At 34.9% G+C, this 16,738-nt stretch overlaps 1 protein-coding gene across 2 annotated transcripts in view; it reads right to left on the bottom strand.

Moving 5' to 3' along the window:
* Positions 1-1,177: 1,177 nt before the first annotated feature.
* Positions 1,178-16,738, bottom strand: part of DCUN1D1 (defective in cullin neddylation 1 domain containing 1) — a 30,933-nt gene continuing 15,372 nt past the window's right edge. The window contains exons 4-7 of one of the 2 annotated variants that reach the window (XM_060011068.1): positions 15,488-15,618; positions 5,682-5,764; positions 5,346-5,442; positions 1,178-3,983 (exon numbers count right to left, since the gene is read on the bottom strand). In XM_060011068.1, the coding sequence (XP_059867051.1) occupies positions 3,904-3,983; positions 5,346-5,442; positions 5,682-5,764; positions 15,488-15,618 (391 nt within the window). In that variant the 3' untranslated portion in view covers positions 1,178-3,903. The other variant, XM_060011069.1, reaches the window with a different exon arrangement.

The following is a 16,738-nucleotide window of genomic DNA, read 5'->3' as shown; positions in this document are numbered from 1 at the left end:
TTCAACCAAAATAGGGACAAATAGGGTAAACCTGGAAAAGGGGATTTGTACTATTAGGAATTTTCAAATTTATCAACTACAAAATATAAACCCCTTCCCCTTCAGAAATCAAAGGTAAAGGTATCATGATATATAACTTCACCACATTTTTATAAAATAAAAATAGAAATTATTGCTATATGATTGTAAAAATGGAGGCAAGTAAAGAGTTCAGAAATATACTCGTTTATAATCAATTAAATGATGAGCCATAATTTGAACCCTAATTATCACATTATGTAGAAATCACAATTCAGGTATTGCGTCCTCAGATATTAAGTTATATGTTAAATAGTTCACATTTTAAAAACATTTTATCATTACATTATCAAATTTGATAAAATCTTATCAAAACATCTATGTATGCAATATAAATCATATTGTTAAAAGTATAAAGTAACATTTAAAGAAAACTGCTGAGGTGTCAAGTAAGTATTTTCTATTAAATATACACAATTTAACATTTAGAACTCCATAAATTAATTCCTTCTAAAAGTTGATTCAGGTTTACAAAGGCATACTTCGTGAACTATAATAAATTTCCCCAGCACCACTTTCCTTTTTTTATTCCAAAATTCTTTCATTAGGTTTAACTTTCTTCTGTCATTCATACGTAAAAGTTACAGAAGGTTTACAATACGTAGTCTTCATTGTAACATGTTTTTAAAAATCTAAGCAAAGTGCACATTAAACTGGCTACAACTACTCAAACCTCTTGATTATCGTCAAATAAAAAATAGATGAATACTTCATTCACTTAAATCTTTCTGAGGAAAAAAAATAGTATACCTTGCTTAAATAAGAATTCCCCAGTAAGCATATTATATAAAAGATTTCCCATGTTATTTTATTAAGTTTTCTTTCTCTCATTAAAACTTTTTAAAAGTCTAATGAAGAACACATACTTACAAAGCCGTATTACACAACTACAGTACTGTTAATTAAATAAAGCAGCCCAGTATAGTTGTAAACATTTTAAATGTAGTAAACAAGACTTGGCATGTCTTTTCTCCCCAAAACTTGCCATTATAATGCTCTTTCCATAAATAATTATCCTTTCTGGAAAAGTTTTCTGGTATATTTTAGTCTTTAAAAGTATTACACTGAAATAATATGTGAAAAGATTTAGTCATGGCAATTTCACTGAAGCTTTTATTGCCTCTGTTGGTAATATGACAGGGATGTAAGAAACACAATTGAACTTACAGAGATATGCAGATGATAGTCACTAAAGATAATCTTGATCTCAAGTATTTTTATATGTGGGCACTTCTAATTTTATACACTTTACTATTTAAAAAGCATTACATTGTAAAATGTGTACCTGTTTTGACATTTGGCAAAAAGGAAACTGTACCTGTGGTTCAGTTTAAAACAAAGAATCAGCATGGGGAGTTTACCAGAATGAAGACTGAAACACTAATGAATTAAAGCAATTCAAGTTGTGTGTGTGTGTGTGTGCGTGTGTGTGTGTGAGCATGTGTGTCTCTTTCAACCTGTCAATCTCTCTCTTTCACACACACGCACACGCACACGGCCATTATGTGTAAGCATTTTTTAGTACAAAATATTCCCTGTAACCAGACATGTATCCTCAGAATAACCACACCACATTAAATCAGTCTTCTCTTTTCAGCCCTAGTAATAGTATTGTTTAATTCTAAGATGCCATCATAGAGTTAACAACCTTAACTTTTATGCTACATGATTATATTCAAAGCTTTATGTATTTTTCTGTTTATAATTACATAGTAATTATAAATGTTTAGTACCAAACTGATGACAAACACTATTTTGTTGAAAAGGTCTTGCATTTAAAAGGAAAAGTCTGTAAAACCCAAGGCACTAGGCCACGAATCAATATCAGACTTTTATGAAAAACAATTTATATTGGGGAAAAAAAGCTAATCGGATCTCATTTCAAAACACAGCATACCGGAATTAATTAATCAATTCAAAAACAATACCATAACTCAAAATCTTCAAGACAGGAAACAAAATAGTACATTTATATATATATATCTTTTAAAAATTTTTCATAATTGAAGTTCCTCTTAGTATTTACAAATATGAAATCAGGAAATACTGAAAGCAGCAGGATTCTTCTTTTTTCTTTTCTTTTTTTAATAACCAATTCCAGTAACCTGAATAGAAATTTTCAAAATTTTCTTTTGATAGAATCATATTCTTGAATTAAAGTTATGATTAGAATATTAATATATATGGGGAAAGCTTTCTAGTCAATTTCAAAATCGTAAATAAAAAGTAGTTTTAATATATCATTGTTTCTTAAAATCATTTCCGCATATACCTTATAATGTACTGCTATTCTGAAGTACATACCTTTGATAATTTCAACATTAGAACTTAGAGTGCCTGGATACACCAAGCAAAATCTACTCCTGCTAAAAACCAGTCATCCAATATCAGAAATTTTACATTTTTTAACCTGCCTTATAGAAATGTTTAAGAAAGCAATAAACCCTTCTTCACAGGTCAAGAAGTGAACAAAGAAATGAGCATTTTCAGCATGAAAGCAGTTCATGGGTCTTGTAATGAAGGGAAAAAAAAGAAACATACAAGACAGAGTGCTGCTTTGATGTGAAAACTGAGCTAATCTGAGTGAAACAAAGAACAGTAAAAATTAAATAATTTACGAAAATAGAAGCCAGATTGGTACTTTGCATCAAGTGCATGCCTGCTTGAAAATCTTTGCTCCTGAAATATTTGGCAACCACAGTGATTAGCAGTTAAAGCAACTTCAACAAAATAAGAAGTCATCAAAAATGGACTATTTGTCTGAAAGAGCAGTACCTATAAGAATTGAACTTTATGGCTCATTACAACCATTTTCAAAATTTAATTCCTACTATCTTCTTATAAATTAAGAGAATTTCATTTGTGTTCCATAGTGCGCTGACCAAAAAAACCCCAAAAAACAAAAATAAACCCTCATGCCTAAATTTAGAATATTGTATTATGTAGCAATCTAAAACATTCAAAACAAATTAAATAGTTTAACTTACTCGACAGGCATATCAGCGTTTCAAAATCATAATGAAATCCAATTATGGAGTGCATAATGTAGACAGGAGTAGAATCTAACATTATGCAGATGTTTTTCTAAATAAAACCCCCTGTAAGACAACTATATATAAACATGGGTAAGATAAGTGCAGACTAGATCTGTGGAACCTTCTGAAATCGAGGGTCTAAAACACAGTAAAATTTTGGGTAGGCACACCAAGTTATCCTAAAAATTTTTCACGTTGGTTATTTTGACTTTTTTTTCAACAGATACTCTACTCACGTTAACAATACATGTGATTTGCCAGGAAAAAAAAAAATCCCCCCATACCAAAACAACATTCCAGATCTGGTACACTTAAATATATCACTCTCACTGGAAGTGCTATCAGCATAGTCTTTGCAACTAGCCCAAAGCATATATTTAAGAAGTTTTTATAAATTGTGATGTTCACATGTTTAATTCTTATGCCAAACTGTTTTCTGATGAAGACAGCATTGTGCTTTATGCAAGAATGGAAACTTCAAAATAATCACCATAAAGCTTCTAAGACTTATGGGAGAATAAACTAGGATGGTCCACAGATATAAGATGAAATCCACAATGTTGGAATAATAAATGTTTAGAGCGGCCCAGACTAGAAGACAAGCCCAAACCACCATTAGAAGAATGAAATACGATATGGTCCAAGATGTATCCTTAAAGTTTTGTCTCAACCCTCAGTCTGAATTGTGAGGATTGATCTTCAGTTCAGTCCAGCCAGCAGAAATTGACTGTGCAATTTTCCATTGTATTTATTGTACAGACTATGTACATTCTAGAAGGTTCCTTTAGTGCTACACTGTTGTACTTTTTGTCCCAGCAATTTGAGGGCGTGCAAATTCCACAAAGTCATCAATAAGAACAGGCCATGCTCCTGTGGGGGGGGGGAGGGGGGCGGGGATGGGAGAAAGGAAAGAAAGAAAAGCAGAAATAAGGCTAACATTTTAATAGAATCCTTTATTTTTTTAAAATATCTTCCCCATAATTGTTAAAGTATGTCATTATAAGTATTCCCACTGATAGGACTTCCAAATTTCTAGCTCTTTAGAGTTTCTACCTAGAGTATTCCTTTCTCTCTTCTCTATTATTCCAATACTTGATAATTCCTTGAATGATAAAAAAATAACCCTTCTGGTAACTAATAATATTATGGTTTTCTGAAGGCCACTGAAGCCAGGCCACTGAAGTAATTTGGTCAAATCTGACCTTGATATGATGACATGCTGCCAGTGCTGCTGAAAGCACAGTAGGTTGGAGTTAATCTTTTTTTGCACTTTGTGGCAATCTTACAAAGGAAATTAACAGCAAGGATCAAACTCTAACCTATTTCATGATAATAAATTACTAAAGGATTTTAAATTACATATGCGCATGCCTCTATACATGCCTCTTCTCTATGCCAACCTCCAAATAGGAAGTTCTTCACTTTTGTGTAAGGTCTAACAGAAAGCACAATTATCAATTATCAGTCATTTCTCACTTCTTAAAGAAGACAATACATGACAATGAAAACAAAGATAAGGAAATAACATTATCTTTGGTTACATTAAGTAGTTCCAGGACACTTTTAAGGAGACCAAGGTTACTAGAGATTTTTCAAAAAATACCTCTGCCTATTCAACAATATCAAAAAAAAAAAAAATCCTGCTAATTCGCAAGGGGAACTAGGTAAGTATGCGTGAAGAAACAAATGTAAATCACTGCCAGTTCCAGAAAAACAAAAGCACATGTCCTGATAGTGGATGGCAAAATCATCCTTATACATACATGAAGAAACAGCAGAAAAGCATTCAATCAGTGAATATTTACTGAATGCCAAGAGTACTACAGTAGGAAACTAAAGTCCGTTTCCATTTGGACAAGGTCACTAAACTTAAGGAGTTTACAATCAAGTTCACAGACAAAACAAACAGACAACAACAAAAAATACATATACAAGTACTATAAAAGTACATTAAGAAAAGAATAGGTTCTTAAAGTAAACTGAAAATCTAAAACATGGATGAAAAGTACTCATGCCTTTCTGGAAGACATGAATACACAGAATTGGTATTTAAGGAAACAATGCAGATTGGTAAAGAGGATGAAGGCATTTCATACATTCAGAAGAGCACAAATAAAAGCTCAGAAGAAGGAAATTAACTCTAAGAAAAACAGAAGTAGACAAGAAGTTCAAGACTGTGTGATAAAAGAAGACAAATTTTTCAAAAAACTGATAGAGCAAAATGTTCATTACCTTCTTCATCATAATTAGACATGTCATCTGCAATCATTGTACTGAAGTCTAAAAGAAGATTCCAAGTATCTTTTGGTATTGATCGTTTATGATGTTCCTATTAAAAAAAAAAAGAAGCATCCAAATCACTAAAAAGAGTTTCAAAAAAACAGTCCAGATGATACCAAATACAAGAATGCAAAACAACCTATGTAATAAAATTCTGGAAATCAAATTTTTCATTCTATGTCCATTACATGCTCTGAAATGAGTTAGTTATGCTTTAAAATGTTAATTTATCTTCAAACAAAGCAAAAGTTTAGAGAAAACACCGAACTGCAGAAAATATGAACTTACCAACAAAAATTTATTCCATAAGTCTAAGAATTTAAATCTTCCATTAAGCACTAAATTCCAGTAGGCAATGGCCATTTCTAGATCTGTAATATTAAAAATAAATTATATACTTCAAATGTCAGGAATATTTGTCCCTGAAAAAAAAAAAACACCAGGTAAGACAAAAGATAGCCTTTAAAAAAAAAAAAAAAAAGGCTCGTGTCCTGAATACTTACATAATAAAAATTTCCTATAGAGTTAAGTCCAAGCTTTGTATCCTGCTTCCATCACAAATGAATGGTGCCTTCAGGGCAAGAAGGATATCACTTACCTCATAAGGGGTTTCTGAAGTTTAAATAAGATAACGTAAGTAAGCATGTTTGACTAGCTCATAAGTATTCAAATATTAATGTACACCAGTATTTCCTGACCTCAGCACTTTTGACATTTTGGGGCAGATAATTTTTTGTTGTGGGAAGCTGTCCTGTGCATTACAGCACTAGCAGCATCCCTGGCCTCTATCCACTAGATGCCAGTAGCAGTTCTGCCCCATCCCCAGTGGTGACAACCAAAAGTATCTCCACATATTGACAAAGGTCCCCTGGGAGGCAAAACTGCCCCCAGCTGTAAATCACTGAGGTACACCTATAAGCTGTAATGCAAAGAATTACTACCCACAATCCTAACCAATCTTACGCTCCAAGTTGTTGGCTGACTGATCCTCAAGGAGACCATTAAGAATATTAAAAATTTAAAATTAATAATAAACTAAGATTTGTCTTTTTAAAAGTCTGATGAAGAGGATATAAATGACTATTTAACTGGTTTTGGAGCCGATAAGGATAAAGAAGCAATATTACCACATGACAAAAAACTATATCTGTCATAACAACAGAGAGAAAGAACTATGATCTCTTTCAAAGAACTAAAGTAGTTAGGTCAAGCTTTTATGAGTAAATTTACATTTCCAGGTCAGGAAAAATTACATCCCAAGTAACTTAAAAGTCCTTTTAGATATGATCTCCAAACTACTCTGGATAATCTGAGGAATCATGAAAGACTAGGAAAGACTCCAAAAAGACTCACATCCTACCTGAAAAAAAACATATAGGACATAAGGCAAAAAATCCCCCATCTTCACTAGACCCTAACCTCTTCAAGGATAGGGACTACATATCCCCAAACTAGCAGAATGAAACACACAGTAGGCATTCAGAAACTGCTGAATGAACAAGTTTCCTTGGAAAAGGTGCCTCTTCTCCCATCCAAGGTTAAGCCCCTAACACCATTATTATGGATCCAATATGCCATCCTGCCTTTTCAAGGAATCTGGTCTACTGATTAATTTTCTTCTCTCCCTGTATCTTCAACTTTGCCCTGTCTTCCAGCTTTCCCCTCCACAAAGGAACACGCTCAAGTTATCACCTATCTTTAATAAATCTTTCTTGTATCTCTCCATTCCCTTACAAGCTACCCTCTTTCTCCTTCCCTTCACAGATCATCTTGAGAGAGTACATGAGTCTTCTACTTTTATTTTTAATGTGCTCATGAAAACATGTCTGAAAGTCCAGTTCAGATCCCCATGTTTTAAGAGAACTAGAAATATGACAACAACCCCTAACTAATCACAATTCCTTTTTAATCTTTGCAGTCTTTAAAGCTCTATACCAAATATTCCTTCCAGGTTCTTTAATTTTATTCTTTTCTTTACCAACCAAACATATAATTGTCTAGCTTAAGTGCAGTAAGATCGCTCTTATTAGCATGTATAGTAGGATTTGCTGTTATTAGCATGCTTAATGATATCCTTCTTCACTTCAAATGCATTAAATTTATGAGAACTAAGCTTATTACTAGTGTTAGCATTTTTTTCCCTTTTCAATTAATTTTTAGAAAATAAGGATGAGAAACAATGAAATATTCAAATAACTGTAAACCATGAGACACCTATAAAGGCCCATTTCTCAGCTGATATACTAACCTAAGAATCTTACAAGAATAGGAGTGTACATATATGATGTTTGAAAGTTCAGGTAGTTAAAAGAACTTTTTGTAATCTACATTCATTGTCCAATTTCCTCACCTACCACACATTTTAATTCTATAAACTAGTGTCCACCTCCGTCACTCACCCCACTGAAAGTAATCTCTGAAGGGTCACCAAGCCCTTCTGGTTGCCAAATAAACCTTTAAGTCCTTAATTTACTTGGCTCTCTGCCGTATTTGACAAAACTGAGTACACCTCCTGGATGGAACTGTCGCTTCTCTCAGCTTTAATGGTATCACTCTATTGATTTTCCTCTGTCCTCTCTGGCCTTATTTTCTTTTACTGCTCCTCTTCCTCCATTTCTCCATTAAATGTTGATGTTCTATAACACTGTACGTCAGCAATAACCACCTCTACTTCTCTCAGTAGATTTTTCAAACCTTTACCTTTTTTCAAGTTATATGCTCAAACCATCTCTAACAAGTCCTAAATCTGAAACTGCTCTTTCTATATTCTAGATTCTTACATCTAATTGCCTAAGGACATCTTCAACTGGATATCCACAAACAACTCAAATTCAACAGGGCTCAAACTGAACTACAGACCTACCATTTTCTTTTCTCTCAATGAATGTCATCACCCTACAGTGTTTCTCAATGAAACACAATTTTTCATTGTAAGGAAATGAAGTCCTATGCACTGCAGGTCATTTAGCAGACCCCTAATCCCAGTAGAAGCCCTCAGTCGTTACAACAATACCAAAAATACCCCCCCCCACATTTCCAAATATCCCCAAATGGGGGTTAAGACTAACTTCCTCATCACACTTCCAATCAAAGCTTTCTCATTTTGGCTTCTAAGCACCTTTTAAATCTCTCTCTTTTCTCCATCCCTTGCTAGGGCCTACGCTAGGGGCCTCTTCATGTCTAGCTAAATCACTGCAACAGCTTCATAACCAATTTCTCTTCCTCTAGTTCTGCCTCCACACCTTTTAAAGGACCACACTGCTTTCAGATGGACCTTTCAGGCATATAAATTTGGTTTCACTTCCATGTTAAAATTCTTCAATGATTAAAACAACAATGAGATACCACTACACACCTTTTGGAAGGGCCAAAATCCAAAACACTGACAACACCAAATGCTGGCGAGGATGTGAAGCAACAGGAGCTCTCATTCATTGCTGGTGGGAATGCAAAATAGTACAGCCACTTTGGAACAGTTTGGCAGTTTCTTACAAAACTAAACATACGCTTACCATGTGATCCAGCAATCACACTCCTGGGTATTTTCCCAAATGAACTGAAAACTTATATCCACACAAAAACCTGCACATGGATGTTTACAGAAGTCATAACTGCCAAAACTTGGAAGCAACCAAGATGTCCTTTAGTAGGTAGACAGATATATAAACTGTGGTACATCCAGATGAAGAAAAATTATTCAGTGCCAAAATGAAATGAGCTTTCAAGCCATGAAAAGATACGGAGGAAAACAAATGCATAATAATATTATTAAGTGAAGAAGTCAATCTGCAAAGGCTACATACTGCATGATTCCAACTATATGACATTCTGGAAAAGGCAAAGCTATGGAGAGAGTAAAAAGATCAGTGGTTGCCAGGGGTTAGGAGGGAGGAAAGGATGAACAGGCAGAGCACAGAGGTTTATTAGGGAGAGTGAAACTTCTCTGTATGAAGATATTATGGTGGATACATGTCATTATACATTTGTCCAAACTCATAGAATGTACAACATTAACAGTGAACCCTAGGGGAGGGATAAATTAGGAGTATGGGATTAAGATATACACACTACTATATATGGAGTAGAGAACCAACAAGGACCTACTGTATAGCACAGGGAACTATACTCAATATCTTGTAATAACCTATAATGGAAAAGAATCTTATATGTATCCCGTATATATATAACTGTATTACTTTGCTATACACCAGAAACTAACACTACATTGTACATCAACTATATTTCAATAAAATTAAAAAAAGAAAAAAAGAGTGAACCCTACCGTGAAGTTGAACTTTGGATGATAATGATGTGTCAATGTAGGTACAACTGTAACAAATGTACCATTCTGGTGGGGATTTGATAATGGGAGAAGCTATGCAGTGTGGGGGAAGGGAGTAGTTGGGAAATCTCTGTACCTTCTGCTCAATTTTGCTGTAAATCTAAAGCAGTTCAAAAAATAAAGTCTATTAACTTCTTTAAAATCTGCAATATTTCCTACTGCCTTCAGATAAAAATCTACATTTCTAGTCAAATGAACTTACTTGCAGTTTCTCAAAGGTGCTATGTCTCTCACCTCTAAGCAACTGAACTTGCTAATCTCTCCACATTAGAGATGTCTTCTTTTTCTTTTGGCTTTGAAAACATATATTCATTCTTCAAGGCTCAAAAATTATAATCTTTCTGAAGACTTTGCAAACTCACCCAGACAGACTTAAGATGTTCCTAACTCTATGCTCTCAGAGTAACCAGCCAATAAATGTTTTTGGATGAAACAGGAATATTCAAAAAGATTAATGTTATTATTAGGAGCTGAAACACATAAGATTAAGTTGTACAGGGATAAAATGTCAATTGCCACAAGCATATGAAAAACTGCCCTTTAGGGAATTCCCTGGTGGTCCAGTGGTTAGGATTCAGCACTCTCACTGCCAGGGCCCCAGGTTCAATCCCTGGTCAGGGAACTAAAATCCCATAAGCCGCACGGTACGGCCACACACACACACACACACACACACACACACACACACACACACACACGGAAAGGAGGGGAGGGGGGAGGGGAGGGGGGAGGGGAGGGGAGGGGAGGGGAGGGGAGGGGAGGGGAGGGGGGGAAAGGAAGGAAAGCTGCCCTTTAGTTAGAAATGTCTGAGTGACAAAGGAATAGCCCAGCTAGAGAGAAGTGGTTTAATATAGTAGTTTAGCTTCTTAAATCTCAACTCCACCACTAATTAAGTAGCCTCCGGCAACTAAGTTCACCTCTTGGTAATTCAGTTTAAAAAAAAGATAACAGTATCTACCCTCACAGGGTTGTTGTAATAATTAAACGAGTGAATACACCTAAAACATTGGAACAGTGCCTGGTAAATAACGTGTCCTTACTATTACTATTGTTTATTTTTAATAATTTTTAAAATTATTATTATAGATTCTGAAGCAGTATTGGAAAGAGAACAAAGTCAATAATAATGTAACAAGAAGCAACAACAGCAGTTAGAATAAACAGAAGGATAACACAGAGAAAAAGATACAAGCAAGTCTTAATAATAGTATTACCTAAAATTGAGATACTTGCAGAATGAATCCTTAAGCCCTTATAATAAAATTAAAAATGCAAACAGAGATAATCCCAGTGTCATTCTTTCAGACTGAATCAACAAGGGCAATGTGTTTCATAAAAGATGATCAATTGAGTGACATATGAATATGGAAATGAATTGAGACTGGATCCAAAAACCATCCCTAAGGGGAACAAAATGTTGCCAACTCACTAGGGAGGATGAATGGGGATTTAAAATCCTATTCACAAAGTCTTAATTTACCTAAAGATATCTATAGTTAGCACAGCATAATATAATAAAAAGAATATAAAATGTGGAATCAGAAGATCTGAGGCTGAGTCCCAATTCTACCAACTCTAAAGTTATGTGACCTTAATAAGTCAGGCTCTCTGACCATGAGTTTCCTCATTTTTATGACAAAGAGGTTTTTTACTTAGCTCCAAGGGCTGTTATGAGAAACAAATGGGATTACGTAAATGAAAATACACATTAAAAACACTCTATAAAATTATTTCTGAATATTAAATGAATGTTTAACAAGTAATGTTAAAAATGTTTAAATCAACTGCACAGGTAATAACATTCTAGCTGAACCACAACAGTTCATAAGAAAATAACCTACAGACTTTAAGAAAGTTCAGGACGGTCCTAAAAATACCATGGCTGTAAAAAACAAATGTAATTTTTGAACAAATTAATAGAATGAACAGTCTCGCAAAAAATAACGGATCCATAGTATTCTACATTAAATAGCCTCCTTCTGGAGTATTATGTTCAGCTTTACGAACTCTATTTTGAGAGAAACTGAGAAATTGGGAATGTTATCTAGGGGTGACAGCAACGGAATAACAAAGGTCTTCTCAAATGAAGAACAGTTAAAATTTGGAATGCTGACCTGAAAAAAAGGAGAAGGGATAAATGAGAAAAAAAATGGTTAGACTTCCTTTGTGCTGCAGCAAAGGTCAAATAAGAACAATGGTAAAAGTTATAAAGACAAAGGAAGAGTATTCTGTGATAAGAATGGACCACTTTCTAAAACAATGTGTGTTCAATCCCCGCCCTGTATATTCAAACATAAAAGCCATATGAGCATCAGGTACAGGTGCTACTTTGCATAGGTTAGATTTAACACAGGACTTATGAAATTCCTTTCAAATTTAAGATTCAGAAGACCATCAGAAATGGCAGGTGACTGAAGCAGATGGTGACAGAGGAAGTACCCTATCCTGGTGTCACAAGAAATAAGGTTATAGAAAATGAGAAAATATGGAAAACACCAGCTCTCATTAGAATTAGCACAGCTATTTATAAATAAACCGCAGTGCTGTCACTGTCGCTCTTTGCCAATTTGTTTGGGCCTCACCTCCTCTCCTACGATCTCCTAATTCCTTTCTGCCAAATTTTATAATTTAAGAGCCCTGTGAACCCTTAGAAAGGCTGTCAAGAAAACTGTTTTCTTTTTAATTAAGTTCTTCAACTAAGCAAGTCATTACATTTCCTGACACCCAATACCAATGCAAAACAAAAAGAGAAATTATGATTTGTCTTTTATTACATTTTTTTCTTTTTTTTAAATTAAGACTTTTTTAGTTTTAGGTTTATGGAAAAACTGAGCAGAAAGTACAGAGTTCCCATATACCTTTACCCCATCTTCCCCCCATTTCCACTATTTTTAAGATACTGTTTTAGTGTGGTATGTTTCTTATAACTGATAAGCCAATATTATTAACTAAAGTCCAGTATTTTACATCAGGGCTCACTCTGTGCTGTATATTCTATGGTTCAGGGCTTTTTTTAAAACAACTTCTAAATTGTGGTTAAATACACATAAAATGTATCATCTTAACCATTTTTCAGTGTACAGTTCAGTAGTGTTAGTTACATTCACGGTGTTGTACAATGAATCTCCAGAACTCTTCGTCTTACAAAACAGAAACTCTATACCCATTAAACAATGTTACATTTTTCTTAAGCTCAATACTTACTACATAATAGAATAAAACGTAATTTTAAAATCGAATCCTTCAGCACAATATTTTTCTCAACTTTTCCTGTAATCTAAAATTCCAATTTACCATCATATTGATATATCAAACAGCTATAAAAATGTTAATTTTGCTTTATCTTCACCAAATATAATAAAAACTAAGATTCAATATCAAGACTACATAGTCACCCAAAAACATCATTTATTTTGTGCTCTAGTAAGGGGTAGGGTTATAACTAAGGAATAGGTTCAGCCCCTTTAAATCAACACTTGAGATTCAAAACATTTTCTCTAATGGTATCAAAACATTGTGCTACATTTCTAAACACAAAGAAATAATTCTTTTAGTATATACATGTAAGTTCAAAGACGTTAATTGTTTTTTTGTGTGTTTTTTGCGGTACGCGGGCCTCTCACTGTTGTGGCCTCTCCCGTTGCGGAGCACAGGCTCCAGACACGCAGGCTCAGCGGCCATGGCTCACGGGCCCAGCCGCTCCGTGGCATGTGGGATCCTCCTGGACCGGGGCATGAACCCGTGTCCCCTGCATCGGCAGGCGGACTCTCAACCACTGCGCCACCAGGGAAGCCCCCGTTAATTGGTTTTTATTTGTGGGAAGAAAAGAGGAGACTAGAAAAACTAGCCCAGTTAACTTGCGGCCACAGATACAAGATAGAGAAACTAACACTAGGTATCCCAGCTTATTTTGCAAAATGAAGAATTTTCCTGTAAGAATAAGATGCAACCTAAATTAATTGGAAAGGAGACTTCATTATTTCGAATACTGCTTAATAGGTATTTTAGAAATCTTAATTCAGTCACATTTAGTCACTCTTTAGGCCAATTCTCAAATACAAATGTTGTATATTCATCCCTTCTACTAGCTTTCAGTCACTTCCTCCAGTCTAATTCCTAGTCACATAATCCTTTTCTCAAAGCTTTTTTTCTAATCTAAAATATAAAGAATGATTGGTACAGGGGCTTCCCTGGTGGCGCAGTGGTTGAGAATCTGCCTGCCAATGCAGGGGACACGGGTTCGAGCCCTGGTCTGGGAGGATCCCACATGCCCTGGAGCGACTAGGCCCGTGAGCCACAATTACTCAGCCTGCGCGTCTGGAGACTGTGCTCCACAACAAGAGAGGCCGCCAGAGTGAAAGTCCCGCGCACCGCAATGAAGAGTGGCCCCCATTTGCCGCAACTGGAGAGAGCCCTCGCACAGAAACGAAGACCCAACACGGCCAAAAATAAATAAATAAACAAAATGACGGAGGAATTATGTTTTAAAAAAGAATGATTAGTACAAGAGGCCCCTATTAGCCTCTCCAACTACTGTATCTTCAAAATCAAAAACTCACTTCCATCATTGGGTAAGTTATTTAACTTGCTGTGCCTCAGTTTCCTCATCTGCCAAATAAGGATAAAAAATGTCTAGCACTCTATGACTGGCACATGGCAGCTGGTGAATTACTGAATGAAAGAATGAATAACTCATAAAGTTGTTAAACACTAAATGAGGCAGTGTATGTAAAGTATTTAGCACACTGCCAGGCACACCAAAACCCCACATTAAATGGCTGTTACTGCCACCATCATCTTCGGTGCATCCCCATTGCCCATAAATTCCAATTTAAGCCTTTCTGTCCTGTTTTTAAAAGAAGGCTTATCTCACCAATTTAAGCTCCAAACAAACATTCCCACTAAAATCAAATCATTTTCTCTCTTCCACAAAGAAGCCAAGCTTATTTCTGAAGTCTTAGACCTTCGTTAATAACTATCCTCTCCCTGGAACATTTTTCATCATCCCTTGCGCAAATATCAAATCCTTTAGTTCTCATCACTCCTTGCCCAGGAAGCATTTCCCAACCATTCCTGCTTTTACTCATTTCTCCTTTTATCTAAAACCCTCACACTCATATTTATTATTTTGCATTATGTGCTACTGTCTACTTTTTCTGAATAATCTGCAAATTACACTGTAGCTTTTACCTCCACTTCCCTTAGCCATCCCCAAAGCAAATGTGTGGTTGTTTCTACAGTATAAACTGACTGATCTAAACTGTTAACGGTGGCTATTTCTGGATAAGATTATGAATGACAATCATTTTTTTATTCTTTCTTATAGTTTCCAAATAATTCACACCAAAAAAGAATACATTTATCTGGCATTCTGTGACTCAGAAATCTTACAATGCTATTTCAACAGATACATAGTGAAAAACTTATGAGCCTAAGATCCTATAATATCTTCTGAAAAATAAACGATCAAACATACATACCTATGTCAGTGGAATTTTAACAACTATTTTCTGTACTGTAGTTCTTAAAAAAAAAAAAAAAATCAGTGGTTCACATATAGTATCCAGGGTAACACTGTTATTGAATAGGCAGGGTATTTTCTGATTAACTAGAAGTTCACTGTTTCTCAGTATTTTTCAGTAACTGATAATGACTTTATGCTCAAAACACAGAACTTTCTATTACAAACGTGATGCTGTCAATGTATTTGAATATATCTGAAACACCAAATATAATTTTTAAAAATTCTTACCTAATCCTTTTTGTCCTGGATTCTTTGCAAAATTAAAAGTAAACTGGTAAAAATCCTTAAATCGTCCTGGTTCTTTCAATTCTTGTTCCATCTTGGGTATCTGGGCCTTTAGTTTTTCTATGCTGTCACATCTATAGTGTAAAATTAAGTTTATAAAAGATAAACTTTTTCACTATATATTAAGAACATTTATTCCTACAACAGTTTATATTTCATAGAACTTCTTAAAAAATCCATTAAATTTTCATCTTTTTACATTACATAAACAAGTATGGGGTTACATGGAGGAAGAAAAGATCTGGGGTGATTCAATGTTAGAAATAACTACTATTTTTAAAAGAAATGGGCTATTACTTTTAATTATGTAGTTCACTGGACTGTCAACACATCCAAATTGTAGAAGTCAGCTGTAGTGAACAGATGAGAATGTATAGTAATCAGCTTTACAATCATCAGTTCAAACTGTGGCAGATATTCCTTACATGGTAACAAATCACATGTCTAGCTTCCAAACAAATTGAAAGCATAGTGTCTTGACTAGGTGAGGAAACAAGCATTCCTCTTGAAAACTTCTTGATATATACAAAGTATCATAATAAACATCATCTCCAACCATCTCCAACTGAAGTTACCTCAAATCAATATTAAACTTTGTATGTGCAAAGCATTCAATTTCCAAGGAGCTGAAAGGGTCCAAGTACCAAATCCTACTTTCCACATAACAGCCATAAGGTAGAAATCTTCGATCTGTTATAGATTCCACAAACCAAGCATTCCACTTTTTTTCCTTCAAATCATTTTTGCTTTTATGTTCCTTCCATGCTCTTTATAACATCTCCCAGATTAGTTTGTAAATTAAAATTTTGATTTGGAAGTTCATTACATTTTACATGAACTCACTTTTAAATGGAAAAAAAAAAAAGAGTTCTAATGAAACCTGTCCTGGCATAGAACATTTCAGCAAGTTCAGGATAAGGCTGGCTTTGGCTGTAGAACATAGTGGCTAGGCCAGTTATTAATTTATCGTCTCTCGGCTTTAAACTCACCCTTCTTTGCCCTACTTTGTGACTATCTGCAATGGACTACAAATTGTGAAACTTCATTTTTCTTGCCAGCTGGTTCACTATTAGGTTCTACCAAGAGAGGGCGATGAAAGGCTGGAAGAGGACGAAGGAACTTTTCTTATCCCAGTCTGTTTTCTGCAGAGAGCAAGGGTTTCAGCGTGTTGGGAGGTCCCTGCAGTGTTCACCA

This window comes from Delphinus delphis, chromosome 4 (assembly GCF_949987515.2).
Source record: "Delphinus delphis chromosome 4, mDelDel1.2, whole genome shotgun sequence".
Taxonomy (NCBI): Eukaryota; Metazoa; Chordata; class Mammalia; order Artiodactyla; family Delphinidae; genus Delphinus; species Delphinus delphis.
This window is presented reverse-complemented; position numbering and strand designations above follow the sequence as displayed.